This window comes from Larus michahellis, chromosome 4 (genome assembly GCF_964199755.1).
Source record: "Larus michahellis chromosome 4, bLarMic1.1, whole genome shotgun sequence".
In the NCBI taxonomy this organism is placed as follows: Eukaryota; Metazoa; Chordata; class Aves; order Charadriiformes; family Laridae; genus Larus; species Larus michahellis.
The window spans coordinates 15,883,635-15,910,781 of NC_133899.1; the positions used below are offsets into that span (position 1 = coordinate 15,883,635).

General features: G+C 40.0%; 2 protein-coding genes across 4 annotated transcripts; both read left to right on the forward strand.

Annotated features, from left to right (window-relative positions):
* Positions 1-7,169, forward strand: CNEP1R1 (CTD nuclear envelope phosphatase 1 regulatory subunit 1). 3 transcript variants are annotated; one of them, XR_012586521.1, is made up of 7 exons: positions 1-116; positions 2,423-2,494; positions 4,728-4,801; positions 5,126-5,235; positions 5,374-5,428; positions 5,651-5,753; positions 7,088-7,169. XR_012586521.1 is itself a non-coding variant. In XM_074583091.1 (6 exons), the coding sequence occupies exons 1-6, from the start codon at positions 92-94 to the stop codon at positions 5,690-5,692; spliced, it is 378 nt and encodes a 125-aa protein (XP_074439192.1). In that variant the 5' UTR covers positions 1-91; the 3' UTR covers positions 5,693-6,931. The 3 variants fall into 3 exon arrangements, 1 of the variants encoding a protein (XP_074439192.1); XR_012586520.1 differs by lacking the exon at positions 7,088-7,169 and adding an exon at positions 6,182-6,931; XM_074583091.1 differs by lacking the exon at positions 7,088-7,169 and having other exon boundaries at positions 5,651-6,931.
* On the forward strand, positions 7,124-25,732 carry HEATR3 (HEAT repeat containing 3). The gene is made up of 15 exons (XM_074583089.1): positions 7,124-7,512; positions 8,721-8,893; positions 9,694-9,781; positions 10,754-10,866; positions 12,623-12,732; positions 13,496-13,636; positions 14,399-14,679; positions 15,384-15,474; positions 18,436-18,593; positions 19,636-19,718; positions 19,980-20,116; positions 22,611-22,699; positions 23,505-23,648; positions 23,751-23,927; positions 24,845-25,732. Exons 1-15 carry the CDS (start codon positions 7,393-7,395, stop codon positions 24,962-24,964), a joined length of 2,025 nt encoding a protein of 674 aa, XP_074439190.1. The 5' UTR covers positions 7,124-7,392; the 3' UTR covers positions 24,965-25,732.
* The last annotated feature ends 1,415 nt before the right edge of the window (positions 25,733-27,147 follow it).

The window sequence follows — 27,147 nt, forward strand, 5'->3', positions numbered from 1 at the left end:
GGCCAGGTCGGTGTGTGGGGCGGGCTGGGCGGCGGGCGGCTGCAGGGCGGCGAGGGGTACGGCCGGCGCTCGCTGCCTCCGCCCGCCCGCCATGAACTCCCTGGACCAGGCTGAGGGTGAGTGCGGCGGCTCACAACCAGCCTACAGCCATCTCTTCGGTGTGCTGGGAGCTGCTGGCTCTGTGGCTGGGCTGCCTCAGCGCCTCGCCTCGTCCCTCCGGAGTGGGCCCCGCTGTGGCGCTGCCCTGAGGGAGGCGAAGCGGTCCCGGGAGGCCTCGGCACCCTCCCCGCTGCGCTCCTGGGGCTGGCGCACCTCCTCGGCCCAGACAGGCGAGCTGGGGCTGGGTGTGTGGGGCCGCCTCCGCGTCCTGAGGCTGGGGGGCGGGCGGCGGCTGCTCTCCGGCCGCCCCGCGGAGGCGGGGAGCGGGGAAGGCCTGTGGCTGAGGGGGCGCCGGGCGCGGCCCGTCTGCCTCCCGCAGGGAGCTGCCCGGTGGGCTTTCCCTTTCGGTGCCCCTTCTCCATAAGGCTCCTCGGCTTTAGCCGATTAAAGTCGGCTTGTGTGGTTGTGGACGATATCCGCTCACGGGTTTTGACGTGAAATGTCTCTCCCGCCGCGGCGGGTCCCGCCTGGAGCACTGGCATCGCCCGATGCCACGGCCCCTCTCGCGTTTGAGGAACGCGACCTCAGATAGCCCCCTCTGGTCTGAGAACACCGATGCTTTGGGTTACTAGTTCCTTGAAGCTACGGCTTACGGGATGTGAAAACCCTGAAAGGAGTTTTTACTGTCCAAAAATAAGACTAGTAGCGACTTTTTAAATGCACCAGTGTCTTGGTCTTAGCAGGTGTTTTGTAGCACAGACTAGAGGTAGACCTGTCAACAAAAAGCCATAGTCCGGCGTTGTCACAGCTTTTGTTGCTATGTCTGTGCAAGCTGTAGGGATGCAATAAGTGTGCCTTGCTATTTAGAGCTGCCAGGTGCCAAAGTGGTAAACTCAGAGAAGGTTCTTGGATATCCAAAAATAAGCTAAAGCTTTAAGTTCCTGTTTTCTGAAAGTTCTTTTCCTCCCATTTTTTATTTTAATGCCGTCTATAAGTGTTTTCTTGAGAACTTTGTTACCAATAGCTTCATTTTATGCCTACAGGGTGCTATTTGTCAATTTCTCATAGCAGGCTTTCATGTGAAGCCTCCTATTCCCCCTTTCACCTCAGTGACTAGTTGTAGGAGTTTGTGCTAGTCAGGGAACAGTTAATTAGCTTTAATTGCTGGCAGTGGCTTAGCTTCCCCAGAAGGGAGGTGGAGGACAGGCCATAACTACCGGGCTGATGACAGTAATTAAGACTAGTTAGCTGTTCTGTGGCTGAAGTCAAAATGCTATAATCTTCCCCCGTGAATTCACCTGCAAACCACTCGGGAGTAAATTTACAGTTTGGAAAAATGCATAAGTAATGATCATAATAAGAATATTTCTTCGAATTTTATTCTCTAATTGCTTTGTTATGGTAGATAATTTAGCAATAATTGCAGTAGGAATTTAGCAATAATTTTGAAGGAAAAAAAATCCAGAGTGATGCTAACTGAAACACTTTAGCTGAATACACTAATAAAAACTTAACTTCAGGTAGAATTCTGGCTTTGACTGGAATGTTGTCAAATATTAACCTTGTTGAACAGAGGCTTAAATCTAATGTAGACTTCAGGTGAAACAGCTCCATGTAGACAAATGTTAGGTGGTTGGCTAAGATTTTTTTAAAAAGAATTAGGAATATGAACGTGAAATGCTGCTTGGCATTTAACAGCAACTTCAATGGGAGAATGATGGCAATAAGGAAAATGATCTATTTAACGAAAAAAATTCAAACAACATAATTGGGCTAGTGTTTGCTGTGGGTTTTTGTGTGTGTGTGTATATATATATATATCATGGAACTAAACGTTTCTACAAACCAAAGTCATCAAAGCCATGCTGCTACAAGTAATCCCTTGAACAGCTGGCAAATGGTCAATGTCTTTTCTTTTTTAATTGCTGTTACATAGATAATAGAACTTAATGGTTTCCTGATGTACTTAATACTCTAAAATGTGCTAATTATTTTCTGTGTGGAGGGGCTGTTTAAACTATTCTAAATCTAACTCCCAGTATTTTTAAATATGTCTAAAATACTCTGATTTCTCAATGGATATAAATTTTCTTTTCTGTAAGTGGAAGCGTTACTTGCATTTGGTGTAACTCCGTTGTTGTACTACTAACATTGTAGTTAAAGTTTGCCTGTGCTTATATTAAGTTTAAATGGTCATTGCATTGGTTTTCTCTGCTTAAGAAGTGGGTTTGCATAGAGGAAAAGTGAATTCCTTTTATCTTTTACATTAAAATTTCACTAATTGGATGAAGAGCTAATTACGCTTGATGTACATCCTCCCCAGATCTCAAAGCTTTTGAACGAAGACTTACTGAATACATTGCATGTTTGCAACCAGCTACAGGACGTTGGAGAAGTAAGTCTGATGTTCCAAGGAATAAATAGGATTCTTCTATCTTTCAAGCTTTTTAGATTTTCTAGAGTATATCTTTGATTTATGTTTGCCCAAACAAAAATCTGTGCCTAAACTCTTTAAAATTTCAGTGGCATACATTCAAACACTCTGCAACAAGATAATGCAAGATACCAAACTAATACTTTAGCCAGGGTTAGAAAAACAAGGTCGAGATGAATTTGCTCAAGGCTGATTAATTCTGGTAATACTTGGGACATTAAGTTGTTATATTTGTTTCTGTTTTGCGTTGGTTTTTTTTGAAGGCTCAGACTTCCCAGACAGTCACTATAGTTACTTGAACTAAATATGATTGGGTTAGATAGTCCCTATAAAATGTAAGGTGAAAAAGTTACAGCAGTGTGCCTTAAGGGCAGAATATATCCTAATCTCTGTTTTAACAGGAAAATTTGAAGGAGGGGGGAAGGCAGAAATACCACAGATATTCTGCCAACTTTGGGATCATTTCTTTTATGGTTGAAACAGACTGCTTTTCTTTGTTCTTAGATTCTGATGAAATTTCCATCCTCAAAGAATACAGACGTTTTTTAGCACATATAAAATAGCATCTTTTCTCCTGAGAGGCCAAGAGGTTAATTTCAAATGAAGGAATTGGAAGAACGACTACTTAAAAAGCAAAATGAAAAAAACCAGCCGACCCCAAAACGCAACCAACCAAACACCACCACCCTAAACCCTAAACGATTGTTTCACAGCAATCGGGAAGCAAGCAGATATTTGTAGTAGATCTGCACAACTTGTGCGCACCTACTGTAGGAATGCATTTGGCTTCCAGAATTGTCAGATAGAATTTTAAAAAAAAAAAAAAGTACTGGAAACTTCTAAGCATATTTAAATGAGGTTTGCATAACTAGTATTGTGTTCATGAGCTTACTTATTTTCCTAACTGCTTGTTTTGCTGGTTTTGTAATTCATGTAAAAGAGGGACTTTTTATTTTAACTATAATGGGGTATTTAACCCAATGTTAACTTTTCCTCCCGGTTATCCTGGAAAAAAATTGTTTATATAGAGAAGAAGCTTTATGCTTTTGATAGATCTTTTTGAAATTTCTTTTGAAAACGTAACTTGTTAGGGATACTTTATTTTTTATTTTAAATTTTGTGATATCAATACGGGATATACAACTCAGTAGTAAATTACCGCAGTTTTACAGATCTGAAAGTGGTATTTCATTAATATCTGGGTTTTGTTTTCAGCTTCTTTCCTATGATCTTAAAGAGGCTGGTAACTCTGGGCCTTCTCTTTTTTTTTTTTTTTATGTGTTCGTTTTTGTTTTCCCCTTGTTCCACCCCCCAGTAAAAGACTTTATTTGCATCCAGAACTTCAGGCTCCACAGAAAACACTCAGAACTGCAAATGTCCAATGAGACCTGCAAGGCTTTGTGGGTGTGCAATAGAATATGAGCTTTCTTTACCTCTGTATTTGTGCTGTTTTCTTTCTCCATCAACCCCTGTTCCCCAACCCTTTGTAGTCTCTCAAATCAGTCTAGTATCTTTGTTTCTCTAATACGTATCTAGCATTATCCATTTACAGTGAATTGATTGTTCATTCTGGATGTGTAGAGGTTTTTATTAATCTTTATGTGCTAATGTTAATGTGCCTTCTAACTCCTGTTTAAATGTTGTGGGGTTTTTTCTCTGTCAGCATTCCTTGATTGTAATGGTGTTGATTGGGGTGGGGAGCATAACGCAACTTGGATGTGCCCCTGAAACTGCTGGTGCTAGAGTCTCAGGCTTTTCTTGCGTAGAAGAGCTAGCGGGATAGAAGCTTTAGTTCTCTGCAATTTAATGGTGCTGCATTTCTATTGCCCAGACTGCATAAGCTCAAATAGCACACGGAACATTTGGTACAACTTTTGCTCTAGTCTTCCAACTCCTATTTTTGCTAACCGTGCTATTTCAGAAACTAATTTCTTCAAAGCATCAGGATGCTTTTACTGGGCAGAATTTAGATTTTGGTACTACTTGTCCTATCCAGGAAACTTGTACAGAATCTTTACGGTTTCACACAATAGAAGTTTCTTTGCCTATTTTAATTGCTAGCTTCCAAGTAGAAGCTTTTCCTCCCTCAGAAGTGGGAGAAGAAATAAATGCTTAAGAGCTGCTGTTGAAAAATAAATGCTTTTTAATAGGAGTGAGGTGTACTGTTCATGACTCTCGTTCTTTTCTTTATCAGTGATTCTGATAGTGGTATCAGTCTGCACAGCAACCGGTGCTTGGAACTGGTTAATAGACCCGGAGACACAAAAGGTAAATGCTAATCCCAAATGTAGTCTGTTCCATAGCTTGGTGTTGCAGTCAAGTGGTATAGTATTTTGAACAGCGGTTCTCCCGTGAAACTGTGAGGTCATTTTTAGTGAAGCTCTCAAGCTGTCTGGAATTGCTGTGGAATATGTCCTGGAACAATGCCTACCAAAGTGCTACACCTTGAATGCTTATCTAAAGATTTGTTCACAAGTACTTAGAAATGGCTATGAGCAGTACTTTTTTTTTTTTTTAATTAAGTGAACTACGCAGCAACTTTCTGTATGTTTTAAAAGGTATGCAGTGGGACCAATCTGATTTCTTTCCTAGGTGTCTTTTTTCACATCGCTTTGGAATCACCCATTTTTCACAATTAGCTGTATTACCCTAATAGGCTTGTTCTTTGCTGGCATACATAAAAGAGTGGTCGCACCATCAATGTATCCTTCGATCGTGTTTGTCAGATTAAAAGTGTTGTAGTTACTGCTGTCATTGAAGCTTGTGCCAATATTGCTTTTTCAGTTTTTACTTGCTCTGTGTACAAGTTTTAGCTGCTTTCCTTAACGCAATCCACACAGTATAGCAGCCCGATGTCGAACCGTTTTGGCAGAATATAACATGTCTTGTGATGATGTAAGTTCATTGCCTAAACCTCGTTCTTAAAGGAATGCAAATAATTTGAAAAGACACACAGTTTTTTTTTTCTGAACAGCACTTGTATATGCCTTAATAAATTCTGTGTGTCTGCAAAATGGGAATGTAGAATACTCAGTATTGTATTGTGTGTTGTTTTAAACTTAGCCTGTAAAATTGAAGTGTGATTATTGGTCTAAACTTTTTTTTTCTGTCTTGCAGACTGGAAAATTAATTTTGAAACCTAGGCCTCATGTTCAATAAGGGCTGTCTTCCTTCAGTTTTTTTCCACTGCCATGGAAACCAAAAATGACCTTTTTTTAAGGTAGTATGACAGCAAAAAAACAAGCAGGACTGGTTGTCACTGCCTGGGGGTGAAAGTCTTACACAGTTGACAGTGAAAGTGTGCAATATTACTTTCTTGAATATTTATCCAAATTCTTTATCATATTACCAGTGCTCTTGCTACTTCTGATTACCTCTTTTTCAGTATTAGTGTCACTTTTTTACTTCAGCTAGAACAGAACATACAGGTGAAGTATGTTAATCGGCTGTGAAGTTGAACTTGAAAATCAAACCTCATTTGTGTTATGTGTCTTTGTAAGCTATTGTAAATAGCAGATCAATGCCAATGTTCAGGAAAAGAAGTAATATTTGCTGTGTGGATTTTTTTTGTTGTTGTTCTCATGAACAGTATTGAAAGGAACGCTTACCATTCCCACGATGTTTTATTAGCACACTTACTCATTACAGCTGTCCTTGTCTCCTGGTCACTCTTTTTGGAACAGCTTGCAGAAAGACTGTCTGTCTGTGCTGGAGAAAACTGCTCTTACTGTTTAAGAACTTTGCAGATATACCAAGGATCATGTTTGTCAAATTGTACATACAGCACACCGGCTGCTTTCACGGTGGTCATACATAGCTCCTTGTTTGATCTGGTTCACAACACTGCTATTTTAAGATTTTAATATTTTAAAAATTGTCTTAAATATGCTTGTATCTTCTTGATTGTAAGGTTGTACTGTATCTTAAGTCCACACGACCGTTCTGAGTGGATTTTTATGCTGTGATAGTCTGAATATGGAACGAGTATTGCAAATGTGTAACTTCAGATTTGGTGAAGAAAATATCAAGAGTGCCACAATAAAATAACAAAAGCTGTTATTCAGAGTGTTAAAAGCAAGGTGTGGATGTTATATGCATAAAGTGTAACTTTTGAGTAGCTGAAATTGTAAAGGATTTTAAGAGTTTAAGTTGTTCAAGGTGCCTTTTTAATTGTTTCGAACTCTTTTAATTGACTAAAACTGCAAAGCTGGTGCAACTTCAGTAACTCCTACTACAAGGTAGACTGGCTTTTAAAAGCAGCCTATTGATTTGTCAGCTGAGACATTAAGAATTGTCTCGAGTAATCTTTTCCAGTTAGTCTCCTGCCCATCCATTATTTTTAACTGCTGTATATTTTGTAGGTAAATGTGTATAAAATAAATTCTTTGTATAAACAGATGTCACCTTCTTTTGTGCTGTGCAAGTACAGATCTCAGATGAACTTCAGAAGTTTATAGCTGAAATCTGTAACTTTTATACCAGACTGACATTTCCTGTATTTGATGGGGGTTCTTAAAATTTAATGTACTGACACCAGAGAGCAATTCCTTCCAGTTTTCCATCCTACAGGTCAATCCGGCCTCTGCGAGTGTTGTCAGAGGACATTGTGTCACTCGGTTTTTGTCCTGGGGAGACATCCAGAGTGGAGTCACCCCCTGAGGGTACCGCCGGTGCCGGGCTTACCGTCCCGCTCTGGGGTAAGTGACCCCGTTTCGCGGGCCCGGCCTTCCCGCTGCCGGGCTCCGGTGGCTGGGAAGCCCGTGGCCGCCGGTAGCCGCGGCCGGGGCGCGGCGGGGCCGGTCTGCGCCTGCGCGGGGGCTCACACGTGTGTGCGCCGGCGCCGAGGGCGCGGCGGAGCCATGGGGAAGAGCCGGGCGCGGAGGTTTCGCAGGGCCCCCGTCGGCCCCGCCGGCCCCGAGCAGCGCCGCGACGGGGAGGGCGGCCCCGAGGAGGAGCCGGCCGCCGAGCTGCTGGAGAAGGTGCGGGCGGCGAGAGGGGGTGACCGCGGGGGGTGGGTGGGCGGTGGCGGGCTCGGCCCTCCGCGCCCCGCCGGGCTCCCCTTCTCCCCATCGTGACCGGGTCCGGGGGGCTGGGGCAGGGCGGGGGCCGCGCTCCGCCCCTCTCCGTCCCAGGAGATACCGCGGAGGAGTTCTGGCAGTGCCGGGGTTCGGTGCGCCCGGCCGGGGAGCGTTCGACAGGGAGCCAGAGCGAGGAGTCCGAGACACGCGTAAGAAATGACTGATGGAAAATAAGGAAAAAAGAGTGGGTTTGGCCACTTGTCGGCCACGCTCCTGCTTTTGGTGTAAGTATTCCAGGTGAAAACTGTAGTTTAAATCTCCTCCCGCACTCATTACTTCAGAATCGGAAGTAAAAATCTATTTTCCTTTAAGTAAATAAATCTTTGTTCACTCATTGAACAAATCGCTACTTGTTTGTTCTTCGGGACTAACTTATTTAGCCTTTAAAAAAAATGACAAAAAAGAGAGTACAAAAATATGTAACTGCATAGGTGAGGATGGACTGAGAGACCTCTAACAGTTTCTGTGAGGCGGGATCTGATGTACCACTCTCTTCCACTCCCCTCTTCAGCAGATGTTTATCTTTTCTGTTAGGTTTTCAGTGAACTCCGTGACCCTCCAGGATAGGCACTTCTGTTGTCTTATCGCTTTTACCGTTTGCAGTTCTTACATCTCACCTAAACCTCTGCTAGAGCACAAGTCAGTGTCATATTTTGGATGCTTGCTTCCTGTCTTTAAGCAGATGGTTTAGTCTAAAGGCTATCATGTGTTTTCGTATTTTGTGATTCTTCAGTTTTTCTTTATGGTAGCATGTACTATGTCTCATACTTCCTTGAAGGTGTTTTTCCTCCCACTTTTCACTTTTGTCTTTTTTTTTTAAACATGATAATTGAAGGCAGGTACGAGGCCTCACCAGTGCCAGCTAGTGTCAAATCTGTGAACTACGGCTGTCTTGTTAAGCACCCAGAATAGTATTTACCTAGTCATATAGTTAACACACATAACTCAGGCAAGGATTTTTAAACTTCCATGGAAGTTAAAAGCTCTTGATTCCATTCAGGAGCAGTAAAACAGGAGCTACAGTGCTGAGCCTGCAAATCAAAAGGCAGATGAGTCTTTTCAGCTGCCTTTTCCCTTCCCGTTCACCTGCCCTGTTTGTGTGTCCCCAGCTGCAGCATCCCAGTGCCGAGGTGAGAGAGTATGCCTGTGCCAGCATTTCCAAGCTGCTGCAGCAGAAGCATGTCATCCCAGCCTTTCTGCAGAGGGATGTTGTCCGCTGTTTAGGACCCTTATTGATGGATCACAGTTTAGCTGTTCGTGAGACAGCTGCGGGCGCTCTCCGGTAAGCAACTGTTGATATTCAGAGTTAGAATGAGGTATTCCTGGTATGGTAAAGAAAAGAGTGGGTTTTTGCTGTTAAAAGCTGAGAACTTGAATGTCAGCTTCTCTTGCTTGAATTGCATTTTGAGTAAGTAAGTATGCCTCCATCAGTCAAAGTCCCTGAGAGAGGGGTTTTCTTGCTCCAATAGGTTGCCGTGGGGCTTTAATGTCAGGAGCAGGGTTTAAGTTAGTTACTGTTGTTTTATCTACTGCCAAACGCTGCTTTCCAACCCTATGTTAGGGTAAAAAAACCACAACAGTAGTATGAAGAAATACGGAGAACTTGAATGCTGTTAGTATGGCAGTTTGTGTTTTGATATCACTGTGGGAGCGATGGGTTAGTTTGAGAATGCACATAGCTAGCTGGCTTTGAGAAACTTGTAAATATTGAGCAGCATCGTTTTGAGTTGGTATTCTGCAATCAGACCTACAGCTTGCTTTATTTGTACCGAAATGTAATGCTAATACTTGTTAACATTCATGTTGTATCTTACACTGAGGAATACCTGACAGAAGTCATGTTTTAGTACAGATAAGCTTTCTAGTTACCCTAAACAAGTAAGTGAATTATTTTTTTTTCTCCTAACACCAAAGTTATTCTTTTATGTTAGGAAAGTGGAAGACTAAAGTTACTAATTAAGCAGATTGATTTTAGAACATAAAGTACCATAACCTTTAGAGAAAAATACTAAATATATGGGTTTTTTTAAACATTACTGGAAAGTATTGTATCTGATCCAGAGCATTTATTTTTTTCCCCAGAAATCTGAGTGCTTGTGGAGGATTTGAAGTCTGTGATGACATGGTGACAAAAGACATCATGACACCCCTTGTCGCACTTCTGAAAGAGGTATGTTTATTTTTATTCTGATTTAAAAACTGATCTATCCATTTTCAAAAATAGCTCAATTTTTGTAGCTATTATCAAGATAAGAGATTTGAAAGATCTCTTAAAAGAACGTTTCAATAGGTTTAATAGTACAGAAATTATTCTAGAGATTTCAAAGCAGTTGCTTCTGCCTCCTGGCCTGGTAACTTGGGTCCGTTGTGAGTTTTGCTGCCTGGGATGATTTTTGCGTAAACGGTCTGGAGATTTTGGGATCTGGAACATTGGTCAAGACAAGTCTATTCTGTCAGTCAGGATCCAGATCCAACATTTATGTAGCAACATTATTCTAGTGAGGGTTTTTTGGTAAATAAATTTGTCTAAATGAAAGCTTGAATCTACATTTGGGTAGTTACTGCTATTGTAGAATAATCTGTACTGAATACCTATTCTTTGTTTGGTCCAGGTGTTGCAGTGCAGTTTGGAAATTGCATTGAATTCTGTCACCTGCTGTCTTTGTATGAGCAGCCTTGAGCAATACCATCATTTTCTGTATGTTTCTTCCCCATTTTAAAATATGGGTAATAGCATTATTGTAAAGCACAGTAAGACACTAGCTGAATTAATCTTGTGATCAGAAAGAACTGCTGAAAATTGCATACAGACTGTATTAGCAAGAAACAGCATTTCAGGTTCTAAAATTGTTAAGAATTTCTTTCTTTAAAAAATGCTTCTAAAGGCTATTGAATGCAAAACAAGTACTGTAAGAGGCTTCCTACAAGAGGAAAAAAAAAAAAGAATGATTCAATTCCATTGTGGTCTAATTTTCATAAAGAGTAGGAAAACTTTCATAAAGAATAGGAAACCGGTCAGGTTTTCTGGTAATAAACACTTCATGAGAGATCTCTCCATCCACTCTGCTGTTAACGTTTTAAGTTTTTTGCCTTTCTTTTGGTTTGTTTGTTTCCCAACCCTGGTTCTCTTGTTTGGCTGTAGTGTAGCACTGGACTAGATCCTAACCAGCTCTCTCCAAAGAAATGCAGAGAGATGAACAAAAATTATATTGAAGACATAGCCAACGAGGCTATTAATTTGCTGTGGAATGTATGGTAAGTGCTGGGGGAACACTGACCTTTTAGAAAAGCTAAATTAAATCATTCCTGAGAAAGAGCATGGTAATTGAGGCAGAAAAGAAATGACTGTTCTTGCATGGGAAGAGGTATTCAGTTGCTGATTCTGATTTCTGATTGTGTTGCTCCTATGTGTGCCTTGCTTAATAAATGGCAAGCCCTCATCTGATCTAAAATACAGGTTTATCTTCTACTGTAAATTACTTCTGTAAGTGAAGGATTCTGAAAATGCACAAAGTTGGTCATTACTTTTAGGAGAGTGACAACATTTTTTTTTTCTGTTGGTTGCTCATCCTAAGTTCTGATACTTTTTTCTGAATATGTATCCTTATCATCATATGGGAGATGGAGAAAATTAAATTCTGATTGGCGGACTCCAGTGCTCTGGGAATATGAGGAGTTTTTGTACTACTTTCTCCCTCTGCAGGTCATCCCAAAAGTTAATATTATATGTTTGGACAAACTATCCCTTAGTGACCGAGGCACTGATACAAATCGGCTTAAGCATGTGAGAAAGAATGTGAATTGTTCAATTAGTAGTCTGTTGGACATTTTACATGTTTACATTGGAAACACCAGGTGAAGGAAGAGAAATAGCAACACTATTAATACAGAAATAGCTATAAACATTGAAGTGATACAAATCTGTTCTGAAAGTTCTCCTTGAATTTTTTATGTTTGTTTTGTAACAGCTCCACGTCATTATACACTTTGGTCCATACAGAATTTTGTTTTGTACTGTACAGTATTTTAGTGGAGCTGCCTCTATGGCTGGCTGGCTGGCTGCTGGCTTGAGGCCTTTTTCATAAAAGGGTTTGCTTTTTTTTGGAACAGTACAGAAAGTGCTTGCTCAGCACCTTACACAGCATACATGACCCTTTGTAACTGACTCAACAATGTTTTGTGTTCATTTTTTTTATTGCTTGTGTAGACATAAGTGCTTTGGAGCAGGAACTATAATCATTAAGTGTGCTATAAATCACTTCTGTGTTTTGAACTTTGTGGCAATGACCACGAACTGCTGACGTCGTGGCTAAGTTTGGTACTGATAAAATTGGGGCTGGCATTGATGCTGAGACATAGTATCTTCAAAAGTAAATTTTTGAAGACCCTTGTAGCTAGCTAGGTTCCGTGCTTTTTTAGTTTGAATTTGTCTTGTATCAATATATTAGTTTAAAAATGGGAACAGCTGTGAACACTTGAAGAAATACAAATCCCACTGTTAGATAATTACAGTAAATGTCACATTTTGCATTTATTCAGCATGCATTTCTGAATGTTAGGAGCAGTCACTTTCTGGAGTAAGCAAATATTGACGTGAGAGGCAACAGCCCGCTCAGTTTTCAGTGAGTTTGCGGATGAAGTCTTCCATGGCTGCAGAAAGTCCTGGGCTGGCTTGTAGCCTGCAGCTATAAGCTGCCTTTCATGCCCTGTCTGGATCTGTCTGCATGAGACTCTATTTAGGCTCCCAAATAAGCTCCCAAATACTGTGTGTGAGGAAGCAGCTGGCAGAGGCCAGCTTTCCTCAAAGGCATCCAGGGTATCGCAGCCTCTCTTTCTCCATTTTAGACAGAGTTGTTCATAACCTCGACAACGAAGGATAGCTTTTTGACTGATGTGTAATTCTTAAGTGGATTTTTAAAATGTGAGTAATAGTGAGTCCACGTTACTTAAAATGTTGTTGCGATAATTTTTTCCTGGGAAAAGCGTTTTATTAATCTTTTTTATGCATTAGTGAATGCAACAATACCGCGGTATACATTTTCAATAAAGAAGGATGTCTGGAGGATGTGTTACATTACATGAAGAAATTTTCCACGAATGTAGATCTGGCTATTTCAGTAGGTAAGTGGTAAAAAGGGAACCTAAGGATTTAAAAATACTTTTTTTTTTTTCTTTACTGTATGAATATAAACTGATGTCACATCCATTGCATAATGCACTTGCCCTAGCATTACTTCAACTTTGCACTGAGTATAAGACTTCAAATTCCCTTCTGAACAGCACACCATTCAGAAGTTGACATCTGTTGCGCTTGTTTTCAGTCCAAAGGAGAATGGCTTATTGGTGGTTACACGGGAGGAAAAATTTTGTGGAAAGAAAGCTCTAGATGGAGGCTGTGTTTTTCATTTTGTTTTCTGGTTTTGGTAATGAAGGGTTTAATTCGTAGACCAAAGAACATAGTCCATCTAAAAAAAACCCCAAACAACTCCTATCACTTTCAACATGGTTTCATTAGTTATATTGTTAATATAGTCTTATAATAGTCTTACAGGTATACGCGCTCACAGCATTTTTTGGTGTTTTCTTTAGTCAGTATACAATGGAGGAACTGAATTTTGAGTAGCTGAAATTAATACAGCCAGTTCCGTGTCTGATGTGGTACTGTCCTCACCTCTTTTACATACGGGTTTGCCATAGAACATCTTTTCATCTAAAACTCAGTTTGTAAAGGGCAGCGTCATAGCATTACAACATGATGCTGCACTAAATGTTTTTTCCACTGTCTTACGTTTCATTACTCCAGCTTTCAGGAGGATAATGCTTTCCCATTAGGTGAGTGAAAGCTACTATTGGGTTTGTTAATTATTTTTGTTGTTTGCTGCAGCGAACTGCTTGCAGGCAGTGACAGAGGATAATCCAGATCTTCTTTCTTCATTTAATGCTTCTGCACAACAAATATTGGAAACGGTGATGTTGTGTCCAGAGAGCACCATGAAGCATGTCCTTCTGAGAACACTGATAGCAGGTACGATGTTCAAGGGCGTTCGTTGCTTTGTGATGGAGAGTATGGCAAGTAAAGGAGGGTGGGAAGGGCAGACAGCTTAGTCTTCTCTGCTATAGTCCGGGCATCGGATTGCCAAAGCCTCATGGTTCATGAGGTTATTTCTGTCTTTGGGACCGTGTTTTGGAGTGACCAGATATTTGCAGCTAGTTTTAAAATTGTTTTAAATGCTTGATTCCGAATTTGGTGCCTGCTTAGTGTGATAACCCATTTTAACTGTTCATTTGGTTTTCAACAGTGGAATGAGTCAATAATAAGTAGTACAGGAATTGTTTTGGTCTTAATAGGCTTAGATTTTTTTACCTAGGATTCTCTATCTTGCAGTCGTCTTTCTACCTCAAATGCTTAACCATGGTGATTTTTGATACTGGAGTGTAATAAACGTTTTCTAAGGATTCTCAAAATTCATTTATCTCATGTGGATTTGTTATCGCAGGTAAAGTGTCACCAGGGTCACTCTACGTAAATATTCTGTGCATACTTACATGATGAAATTTACGTGAGCTTAATATGTGGGCATAACATGGTTATTACAGATGAGTATATGAAATGCTAAACAGAAAAAAATACGAGTCTGTAGAGAAAAGACTTGAACATTCATACTGAAATATAAGCACTGAGTATTTTAAGTAGTGGAGGCTGCATCCTTTGAAAAATATATGTCTATTACGGAGCTGGGAATTGAGTATTTGAATAATTTTTATATTTCAACTATCTCATGTTTAGGCACTATCTGGAATATCAAGGATACCATTCCACCAGGCAGCCTGGGAAGCATGGTTAATGCAATCCTGAAGATATTTTCAGAATCGTTAGCAATAGATGCTGGCGAAATGATAATTCGTATGAATGAAGCTGAAAAAAACAGGTTAAAACTTGCTGCGGAGGCAGAAACAGAAGAAAACATGAGTGATGTTATAGACAACTGTGTTTTGAGTGAAGATGACATGGAAGAAATACCAAAAGGAAAAGTCAGGAGAGAAAATGATATTTCAGATCTACTTCCAGTAAGTGTGGCTGGCTGGTTTTTGGGCAGCTTCGTGCATTTGGCTGAGCATCTGACTGGTCTTGATGCAGTGTTATCCAGAGTAAACTAGTTACGAGTGTTACTAATCCTAACTCCCAAACAGCTTGACTATTTTAGCTGAAACTTCAAAGATGAGCATGGAGAATTTCAGCACAACTTGTTCCAAAGTTGTCAAGTTGCATGGCGTATCAGGAAAGCACATTTCCTTTTTTTTCCTCTAGCGGAAGGTACAGGCTTGTCTGACACTTCTACCTGTAGCTGCTGCAGGAAGTTCTGAGCTCTGTATAAGGCGAGTGAAACTTCTAATGGCTGTAGCATCTAATTAAGAAGCCGTAATGCTTCTAGTGGCGTCGGTCATGAGTGGAGATGACACAGAGGTTAACGAATGCATTTACTAGTGTGTACATGAAATGAACAACAGAAATAAAACATTACCTGACATTACCTAATCTTGTCTGTTACAGTGTGGGTGGCATTTCTTAAAGGTAAAATTTCTTCGGAAGCATCCAGCAGAAAGATAACTTGGGTTTTTTTTCCCTCTTTATTTATTTATTTAATGGGGAGGGATGAGAAGCAGAAATGGCTGGAGGATTGTATTTTTAACTGACAGCCTGGATACTTTAAATTGTGCTGAAATGTTGTTTTACAAAATTTAATTTGGTTCATATTTTTTTTCTTTTTTAGTCTGATAAGTGGGAACTGAAAGAAGTGACAGCTTTACTGATGGCTCAGCAGACTGCTCTGGAAATCATTGTTAATATGTGCTGCAGCGAAGGTTTGTAGGAATCTTTTCCATTGCAAGTGTTGTGATGCATTGATGCATTTTGTTCCTGGTCATGTTTAGTTTGCTGTTTGGTGATCTTAGCTTTTAAGGGTGAATGCATATAGACTCATGTCCCTGACACCCTCATCCGAGGGGCAGATTGGACTGTATTTTTATTACTAATTTAAGTGGTTTTATTCCCATTTAAATAATTTCTGTCACTTACATATTTTTCGCATTATGCTATATATGACAACATTTAAGAACAAACAAAAAAGCGCTGTGCCAAAAAGATATTTCCTAAAAAGTATTACAGCAAATTCTTTGTTCGGTTGGAGTGTGGTCTGAGTGCTCGTCTGATACAGTGTGGGCGTGAATCCTATTGCAGGACTGGGGCATCAGTTTTTTTAAAGCAGATAAATCTTCTAGTTTTGATTTAGTTTTGATACTACAAGTGTTGCCAAAGAAGGAGGAGAGACAGCTTTCGCATGCAAATCTGTCAACAGTGCAACTTTTGGCTGCTCAGAGTTCCACCTTGATGAGCCTTTTCTCTGCCTTTTTGGAGGAGAAAGAAAGGCTGTTATTCCAGGGGGGTGTGGGATATAGATATTTTGTATCTTCTGTGAACTCTGAGAAGCAGTTTTGATAGCTTTTCTCCAAATCTTCAGGAAGACAAATGATTCTCAAATTCTGTCTAAAATGAACAAAGAGCCCCCCAAAACTCCTTCAAAACCTAAAAATTTTAATTGCTAGTACAGTTGGAGAGCCTGATGCAAAAGTAATTGTGTAGGAGATAACTTCCTAAGTAAATCTTTCAGGTTTTAATAAAATCCACAGTAATGCCCAGATATTCCCAATGGTGATTTTTTTTTTCTTTTGCAGCGCAAGGAAATTCTGCACCTAGTAATATGAAGCTCCTTTCATAACTGCATTTCTCATCTAATGAGCTGTAATTCATAAGCTCTCCCCTTTAATTGGAAAATCTCTTGTGGATAAGCTGCATATTCTGCCATTCACTCAGTGTAATGTAAGGTTGATTGTGTTGTATTTCACTACAGTACTTTACCCATTCATGGGCAGACAGAAACATAGTCTGTAGAAATTAAAAGGAATCCAGAGGCAGCTGTTCATTTAATTTTCAAGTTATTTGAGGACTAAAATAGCTTTAGCCATTGTGCTGAGCTCATAGAAACACTGAGCTTGCCACAGAACTGAGGGAAATAACCAGGCTGGCAAGGGATGCGTTTTGCTGAACGCTGGCCGGTGTTTGGAAGAAGCAGAATTCTCTCACCTTAACGGGGACACGGGAGGGAAGCCAGGAGACTCCAGCATAGCTGGCCAGTCTGCAGTTCCTAGGGTACCAGCACTAGTTAGGATGGGATTACCATTGGAAATGCTTCTGTGTTTCCAAAAACGGTTCAAGAAACCTGATCTTAGTTAAGGGCTGATGTGCCAGAACCCGGTTCCTGCTCAGCCCTGGCACTCACTGTGAACACAGGACTACGGCCGTCTTCTGTTGTTGCTGAATTGCGTGGTCAGCTCGTATAGTTGTCATTCAATTTTCAAAGGAGATTTTTGTTTGCTTTGCTTTGTAATTTTTTAGAAGGGGCAAGAGACTGACTGAAAGGGGGATGTCTGCTTTGTTTTCATGCTTGTTGGTACTGTGGGGTGGTAAAGCATAAAAGAACCATTCTCTCACACAAAGGCTATTAACACTAGCATATTACAGCTATAGAATTAATTGGCTGTTACCATAAGCAAAAGAAGATGCCGGTATGATCAAATTGCCACAGCCTGATGAGTTACTTTGCATCAGATAAACGGTAGTCATCACCTTCAAATAAATTCTTAAGCTGCTGCACAGCGCGGGTGAAATGTGTTCATTTGGACCTTTCTTGCTGTATTTTAAGTGAATGAATTTACTTTTTGCCACAGAAAAAGTGCATGGCTGCTACCGTAGTTACTACAGTACCTAGATCTCACGTGAATCTGTGTTGCTAGACAAAAATTACTTGGAGGTGAATATGGTATTTTTTCATCACAGCAGTTAAATACCCTGAACCTGTGTACGCAGGCAGAGCTTTCGCCCATTGGTGAGGAGGATCAGTCCAACCTGTAGACCGAGGACTTGCGTAACACCAGTGTCACACCAGTTAAAATGTAACTAGGTTCAGATAAATCAGTGTAAACTGATATAGATATATATATATATCAGTTTCAATATAAACCACAGACTTAGCTTGTGCTCGTTTGGCCGAGTCTGCCTTCAGCCGTGGGCAGATGGTTCACTGTGCGGTAGCTGTGCCCCTCAGTAGCACTACCTCAGCCCTTCACGCCATGCCTGCCCTTACAGCTCTGATAGTAGAGTGCACCCTGTAAGTGTAAACTTTCATCAGGTTTATAACTATAAACCTAGTTTAATTTAAGATAACGTTGCCTGAAGTGGCTAACAGAGATCATCTGGCTTGCTTTGGCTTGTTTTGCTGCCGTGGTTTCCTTTCAAGTGACCTTGCTGTGGCGACAGTAACATCTTCACGCAGCCCAGCTAGTGCCTGGGCAGAGGATATCTGTCTGTGGCTTCAGTATTGCCAGAGGAAACAGTCGCCTTACACTAATTGCCGGTAGTAAACAAGTTAAGTTAAACTGGTGTATTTGTATGCGAGAATCTACCTCAAAAAGTAAAATGGTACAATCAGAGTTAAAATCTTGGTAAATGTTTTATGAAATGTTTTTTTCTATACCTTTTTTTGATATCTTTAAGTGAAGCATAGTGAAGCACCCGTGTATGAAGATCCTCTTTTATAAGAATACTTGTTGCCTGAGTGAATATAAAATAACATTTTATGGGGCACTTCATTAGGGCCCAACAGCTTAAAGACTCCTAAAGCAAGAGCTGGAGCCAAGTCTAATTGAGAAGTAGGATACCTATTGCATGAGCGCTGTTGCATTTACAAGCCTGTTTTCTGTTCTCAGATCCCTCTGACGACGAATGGGAAGAACTCTCCAGCAGTGATGAAAGCGACTTGTTTATGGAGAACGCATACAATGAGGGGAGTGGGCTGCTAATGTCACCCCTGTGCCTCTCTGATGAGGTTAACTCAGCATTTCTGAACAACCTAATTCCAAAGAAGGTATTGTCTTTTATTTTATTTCTAACACATGGTACAGTCTTCCCCTTGTGCCTGATTTATATACCAAGGTAGGCAAACAAATTAGCCCAATTCATCTGGAGAAAAGGAATCTTTTTTTAAAATTTAGCTTTGCTTTTTTTTGCCTAGAGGTGGAAGCGTCATCACATGAGCTGTCTCGCCATAAATAATTTCTTCATGTAAGGGGGAATAGAAGGTTCGCGTGTTTCAGAAATCTGGTGCTTTTGGTTTTTTTTAATTTGGCTTTTCCAAAATACAAAGGTGGTTATTCCTTAATTTGGACATGAAAAAGATTACCCGCAAAAAGGAAGGGAACTTTGGGTGGAAGCATGACTGCCAGATTTCCATATTAGCAAAGTGAGGTGGAAGTAACGGAGGTGAATGGCAACAATCAGCACTGAGAAAGTGCGAGTTGCTATTTCCCCCTGTTGTATACGTAGTGTTGGAAGTACAGTGGTTGACACTGACAAGAATTCAGATGTTCTTGTTTCAGTGTTGTTTTGCTCATTCTTATTTGGGGTTGTAAAGATGAAGTTCATCATTTGAATCAGTTATTATGGTAGTTCATCAGCGTGGTAGAATTCTGACCCAAGACATAAAGTGCGAGGTGAAAACATTCAAGGCTTTTTGTAATTAATAGCAAGCAGTATAAGTTTCATGGCAAGGTCTTTTAGACTGCTTGCCATCTGAAAATTCTGTAGCAGAATCCGTAAGAAGAAAGATTTAAATAAAAGAGTAGCAGAAACCTAGGAAATCACCTTTTGTTCAGTACAGTTGGATACTTAAAATATGCTGTGCTTAACCCAATGTATAATTGCACCATTTGAGTGACTGAGGAAGATTCTAGCATTTTTAGCAGATGAGACACTTGCTACCTGGAAAGCTTAGAAATACATAGTTTGAAGTATCTATTTGACATGAAGCTAAAATTTCAGTCTTCCCCCCAAAAACACCTTAAAAAAAAGAAAAAAAAGAAAAAAAGAGAAGCGCTATATTGCTAAACCTTTCTTTTTCCCCTCCTCAGATTCTTGAAAAAACTGCTTTTCCGAACAGTGTTGCTCTAGACATCTGTATGCACAATCCGTCTTGGAAACCATTAATTAAAAAGTAGGAATTTCATTGTCTCTTTTATTATTTTTCATATATATTCCATTGTTTTAACACGCTTAGAAGGATTGTCCATCTTTGGGTTGCTTTTAAGATCTGGACAGTGGCAGATCTGATACATGATTTTGAATGAGAGATACAAATACTTGTGTAAACTGCACAACGTATCACAGCCTTATTTAATTCAAGATCCTTCTTTGTGTTTCAACATCTGTTTTCAAAGAGATCTGCTAAGTGCATTTTTTGTTTTGTTTGTTTCAGGCTGAATGCGGTGCAGTGTAGAGCTTTAACATGTCTCCACAGCATTTTGTTAGTGTCAGATGTGGATTGTCTTGGAGGACCTTCAGCACTTCAGTCCCTTGCACAGCATCTCTCGCAGCTAGTCTTTTCTAAAATGGGTAAGATGTTTGGTAAAGGGGGCTTGTTGACCTATTTCATATAGACATAAGGTAGCCATGTACGTTGCTAAGTTTTAATGCCATTATATTACTAATTTTATCCCTTTGGAGTTTCAAAACAAGGATACTGGATGTTGGAAATGTGCTGACAAAACAGTGTATCCTGATAAGCTGCGTTTATCCAAAGATAGATAAGAATGCTCCTAATGCAAGAAATACGTCCCTGTGTGCATGCAGAAAGTTACTGAGTTGGTGGATAAACCCTGCCTTGCTGCGAGACTTGGAACTGTTTGCTTCATCATGTTTGTGACAATAGCAGTTTTTCATTAATCAGACAAGCCGTGGAGAAGATGGGACATTTTCCTTTAAATGTGCAAACGAGCCTAAATAGACATGTGAAAAAAAGGGTATCTAACACAGTCTTTCACATATTTTTTTCTAGGAATCTTATGAAATTATGGCAAAGGTGGTTGTTGCAAAAATCTCCAGCATGTGCATGCTTATTACAGTAGGAAAGATAGCAACCGCCTTGTGTCTGGGACATGCTTTATGCGTACGATTGCATAGCTTTCTTGAAAATACATTTGTAATAAGGAAATGTGAAAAGATTTTATGACTAAATATTAAAGCTGTGTAACTTCCTGTTACGGTGGTGCTTCGATTTCAATGGAGAAGGCAATACACTTAATTTTTCTAAAAATACTACTTCAGAATATCGGATATATCCTGGTAAACACTATAACGTATCCACTGCAGTGCCTCTACGTTATTTCTTAGAGATACTGTGATGGTTTCCCCCTAGACCTGCTAGTGTCAGTGTTATTGGATGGTCTAGTGTAGATATGCAGCAGTTAGCATTTCCAGCTACCTCCTGTAACCTTATACATCAGATCAGCAGCATTCCAATAATACTGTTGGACCATTTACGCTATGATCTCTGTTACTGACACTAGAGAAGCTGAACTGAGATTATTTAAAAAAAAAAAAAAAAAAAAAGGCGGGGGGGGCGGGATGCAAAATCCCCCAGAAACCCAGTTCCAAGCTAATGATCTGGTTCCCTGACGGTCTGCTTCATTCAGACTATTCTGATAATCTGGTTTTATTTTAAGGTCAGTGATGATGGCTTTTCAAAAAATAAGAGATATTCTTCAAGGCTGGAAAAGCCTGCTGATTCTCAAAACTGTCAGAAAACATTTTTCCTAAGACGCATGTGTTGAAGTCTAGCATATGCATGGCTTTGTCATTTCTTGTCTCTTAAAAGCTTGAGAAGCTCAGTTTTCTTTCCTTCCTTCAAGCGTCTTCATTTGTAGCCACAAATGTGGTACGTGTAGTTCTTATTTGCTGTAGTGTATAGTATGACACTGCATTAATGCTTGAAAACGCATCTGCCTGCAAAACACGCTTTTTTCTCAATGTCGTTAAAAGCACGTGATCAGTCTATGGGAACATTGTTATTGAGAGCATAGTGCTTGAAAACCCTAAGATGCAGGAAATGAAAATAAATACGAAGACATATGCAAAGAAGTTCACATAAACTATCTGACTCATGCTTGAAGAGCAGGATTTGTAAGATTTCAGGGTCTACATGCTGCGCTTCGCAATAGTCAGAAAGTTCTTCCATGAAACTGGAGAAGTGGCTAGCTGAAGACAGAGGGTGCTAATAAGTTAGTTTAATGGCCCACGTCCATTTTTGTTAACATGCAATTTTTTTAATAGTTAAATGCTATGTAATGGAAACTGACAGATGGAGTTGATAACATACCAACATGTGGTTAGAAGGAATTCTGTGGTTTACAGGGTGAAAAAAGAGGCATAAAGATCCAGTTGCATACATGGGAAGGGAGGCAATACGGAAGAAATAATTGAGAGTTTCTGCATCTGGAGTAGTCCAGAAAATAAGAACACATTAGAGGAAACTAAAAAGCTTCAAGAAATGCAGAACGTGTATTGGAGATGATGGCTGGTATCGATGAATTTGTAGTTGAACAAGAATAATGCAGCGTTTGAATCATACATTTCTGAGAGGTTATTAAAGCACTGGAAACCACACTCTTTATATGAATTGGAAAGAGGCCAGTGTTCCGGATGTCTAAAAAGGCTGCTTAGAAGACGGAAGAAAGGAGTTAAAGTACGCAGTCAGCTTCTGTAGTTTTCCCAGTTCCTGTATTATGGCCTCGATGCGATACCAGTTTTCAAGCTTCTGTTCTGACGGCAGTGGTTTGTACCGTACGTTAGGTCACACCAGTGTCTTAACCAGGGATGTGCCTGAAAATGAGGACCAACTGTGGTCTAACCTGCAGATGCAATTAATACTGAATTCAAACAAATCACTATGGTTACAACCTACAAAGACCAGTCTCTGAAAATGTAGCTCTTCCTGTTTGTGGCAGTACCTGGAGGAACAATTAAGGGATTAAGGAATTTGTATTTCTTTGCTTCTTGTATCCTTCATCTTCCTGTTTAACTCTTGGCTCTGGGTTCAATTCTTTGACAGAACTCCCTACAGACACAGAATTCCTGGAAGCCATAACCAGCGCTTTGAGGGCTCTCCTACAAACAATGGCATCAAAGAACATCTCACAGGTAAAAGCTTTTCAAACTATAATTTATGTGAGATTGTGCTGGAAAGTTTTTAAAACAAAACCATTTAAATGAAATGCTAAATTTCAGCAACTGTGAACACTGAAAGAACAGATTTCATAGCATTCGCTCATCGTATTTTTCATGAACCTTACAGCAGACTTTTTTATATATCTCTTCCTTAACATGTAAACAGATGAAAAGTATTTCAAAACCAAAATAGCGATAAGCCACAGGACATCAATATAATGACAAGCATTTAGTAAATTAGCACCTAGAAATGTGGATTCTTTATTTTCTGATGTCATCTAGTTGAAGCTAGTTGTCCTTCTAGAATCTTGGGTGGACATGAATTAGCTAAATATAGGAATGAAGCATAATAGTTTGTTATACAAGACATAATACTATATGGTCTGCTGGTCCTTTCTGGCTTTAAACTGAAAAATGAGCTTCTATACTGTAAGTCGTAATGAGTTGGAAATACCTATTGAGCTCAGTAAATCTGTGAAAATCCCTTTGGGCTCAGAATTTTTTCTTTCAGCTTCATGACGGCCTTGGCTATGTTCTGGAAGAAACACCTTAAGAAGCTGAAAAGGGGTGTTTTAACTGTTCTCTGGCTTGATTACATTTTTAGAATTCGTGTAGTTTTCATAATACAGGACTGTTTCTCTGTTACAAATGTGCCTGTGTTCTGTAAAAGCAAATAATCTAAATGTCATGTTTAAAAACTTCCAGGAAAATGTAAATATGTCTGTCTATCTTCTTTTTTGTTTTTTTTTTCTTCTTTTTTTTTTCCCTTGCTAAACAGTGTATGACTCCTGAGCAGCTATTGGCTTTATGTGAAGCTGGTATTCACAGCAGCAATGCCAGTGTTAGAGTGAACGTAGTGAGCATCCTTGGAATTTCTGGCAGTGTCCTGGCAAAAGGACAAGATACAGCTGAAACACTAAAGGTGAAAAAGCAAATTTTGCATTACAAGTCTAAACCAGTTCTGATACTTCTTTCAATTTTCTTAGGCATTGCTGGAAAAATAATTTTTTCTTTCTTATTTCAGATGATTGGAAAATTTCTTCTTGAGGTTGCTATGAAGGAATCTTCTCTTGTGGTAGCAGGGGAAGCCTTGGATGCACTTTTTGATGTATTTGCAGATGGTAAAGAAGCAGAAAAGGCATCGGTACAGATCAAGTTGCTTCCAGCACTGAAAGAATTTCAGCCAGTGTTCAAAATGAGGGTAGGTATCAAATGCAGCCAGCTCAGGATCTCAACGCGTGATGTTGGTTAAAGCTTTGACATTTGGGCTGCTAAAAGAGATAATTAAGCAGGAACGTATGGCTCTATAATATGACCAAAAAAAGAAAACATGTAATTGAATTTCTGATATTCCGCTTTAGAGGAAGGCAAATAACACTTACCTTGCAGTTCATGGAACCGTCCAGGTAACAGGGCAGCATCTGCATTGCAACATCTGCATTACACCATCAGTATTATTGATGTCCAAATCACTGTCTTGTTCTGAAACCCGTGTAAAGAAAAAGGAGGAGAACAGCTAAATTGGTCAGAGAGAAGTCCCTTCTGAAGTTACATTGACATATTTTGGTTTTAACTTGCTGTAGTTCTAGGTGGACGTTTTTGTTCTGTTGGTGCTTAATTAAAATAGATCATGTATTCTGTATTTTCAAGAATCACAAGACCAGAATTCTAAACTGTAATTCTAAGTACATCCTTGTCTTAAATAGACCTTCAATATGACCTTCAATATGCTGTTTCTTTAGTCAGATGAAGCCTGAGTAGTGACTTTCATATTCTCAAAGCTAAGCGCTATACACATTAATACATAACTGGCAGTGCTACACTTGTTTGGTTAGTTAGATGTGCAAGGTCTTTAATATAAAAAGCTACAGAAAAGAAGTTTGTGTTTCAGATTTATGAATGAAATAGCATGCCAACAGTAGTCTCGTTTTAGGCAGAGATGTATTACGGTAAATTGACTCGCAGAAGTAATTGCTAGCTATGCATGTGCACATGTTGGAGTTCTCAAAAGGCAGGGGTGGCATGCCTTGACAGAAGACGTTTATACAATTACTGTAAAGGTTAGGTGAGCTAATTGGTGAGCTCCATTAGTAAAGTATGTATTTTTTGGTTTTACAGATGCGAAAAGAAGGCAAAGGACAATATAGTACAGATCAGCTGTGTGTTCTTGACAATGTGAAGATGAATTTGAGAAGATTCATTGCGTATCAGGAGACACTAGGGAAAACCCCAACTTGAAAGATCGAGGAACTTCAAGGTTTCCCTTATTGAATAATGTTTTCCAAAAAATATAACCATTTTGAACTTCTAAAATTTATTGTGCAGAGCGGTTTTGCTTTCATGCTAATACTGCATTTTTTTACGCTCAGTATTTTTATACTTCTGGGTTGATGCAATATGAAAGTCACATCAGCGTGAAAAAACATAACATACTTTGAGATTGTGTTAGCGGTGATGAGAATGTGCTCTTGCAGTCCTGAAGTCTGTATCACTGTCATTGTTTAGAAATCCTCACGTACCCTTGCGGAAAACTATAACTGCATGAAAAACTAATTTAGAGAATATTCTCGGTTATGTGCCAGATCAAGAAATAAATTTTAAAAGCTCGAGATATTTTTCAGGGGATTAAGCAGTGGCAGAATGTTCATATTTGCTCTTACCTATTTCTAGAATCGCATGGGCACTTATGGCAAGCTTCCCAAGAGACGTGTGTGACAATTGTCTAGATTACTGTCAGCACTTCGATCTGTTACTTCAGGTGGTTTATCGAAAACTGTTTCAGATTCATTGAAGATAAATTCAGTATGATAGCTTTCTGCTGTGGAAATCAGTGTAAGAGGATCCTACGCTTATACGTGGCTCCCTGTTTTTACTTTATTTTGATTGGTATTTCTGAAAATCAAGTCTCCTGATTTACTTTCTTCCTTGTAATTCTACATGAATTCGATGATGAATTTTAATTCAAGGAAGTAGTAAATCTAATAAAAAGTATTTTTTTACGCTGCGGTATTATCTAAAGTAACTTTTTAAGTGCTTAAAATATCTTTTTCAAATACTTTTGATAGAGATTTTTAAGCTGTAAAATACAGAAACTATTTTCAAAAAATGTCACTGATTCATGAAAATTGTATGTGAACTTCCACCTATCAAGAGCTTTGGTTTTGTTTCTGTGAATGAGATCCTCTTTCTTTTTTTTTTTTTTTTAAGGAAAAAAAAAACACACCACAACCAAGCACAAAAGCATTTTGTTATGTTGATTTTTGAAATGGGACCTTTTCCCCCCTCCTCCCTTAACATGCTGCCTTAGCACAGGCATCTAGTTTTTGGAAAAATTTTGCCCGTGGTCTTAGGCACGAAACTACAAAGACCAAATCTGCTCAGTTTGTTAGATTTCAGTCTCTTAGATTGGAAAGCAGGCTCAGGAACTGACCGGCTAACTTGCAAATGACTCTATGAAATCCTGACATACGGTATTTTGTCAAATGCAAGAGAAAGTGATAAATGAGTTTCAGCAGCTGTACTGCCTGGGAGTCCTCTACTGCTGTTACTTTGCAGGAGCTGGATGAAATGTGTGATGCGATGCGATGGCTGCTAATGGAACGAACGAGTGGGAGTGTGGGACCGGGAGGGCTCGAGGGCCATTGAGCCTGGCCTGGAGAAGTCCTGAGGAGCACGGAGAAGCTGAAAGGTTATACTGGGATTTGGCAGGGGCAGGCAGCGGAGAGGCCTGGAGCGTAACAGCTGAGGAAAGTGTAGCTGAGTGGATTATGGTATAAGACTGCACAGATTTTTAATTCCAGTGTTAGTTATACTTGCTGTACACAGAGGATAGTATAATATTAGCCCAATAAAAGGCACTACTATTTGTTTGGAGCACTAAAAAGGACTTTCACGCAGAAAGTTTTGGTGTCATTTTCTGGGTGCTACATTGAATTGCAGGATGATCTATGTTAGAATCATAGAATTGTTGAGGTTGGAAGGGACCTTTAAGATCATCGAGTCCAACCTTTAGCCTACCCTGACAAGAGCCACTTCTAAACCATGTCCCTAAGTGCCCCATCTACCCTTTTTTTAAACACCTCCAGGGATGGTGAATCCACCACCTCCCTGGGCAGCCTATTCCAATGTTTAATAACCCTTTCAGTGAAAAAATGTCTCCTAATATCTAATCTAAACCTCCCCTGACGTAACTTGAACCCGTTTCCCCTCGTCCTATCACTTGTCACCAGGGAGAAGAGGTCAGCCCCCATCTCTCTACAACCTCCTTTCATGTTGGAAAGGATCTCCGGAGGTCTCAGTCCAGTCCCCTGCTCAAAGCAGGACTTGGAGTCAGATAGGTTGTGCAAGGCCTTGAGCATCTCCAAGGATGGAAATCCCGCAGCTCTGGGCAGCCTTTTCCAGTGCATGACTGTCCTCGCCGT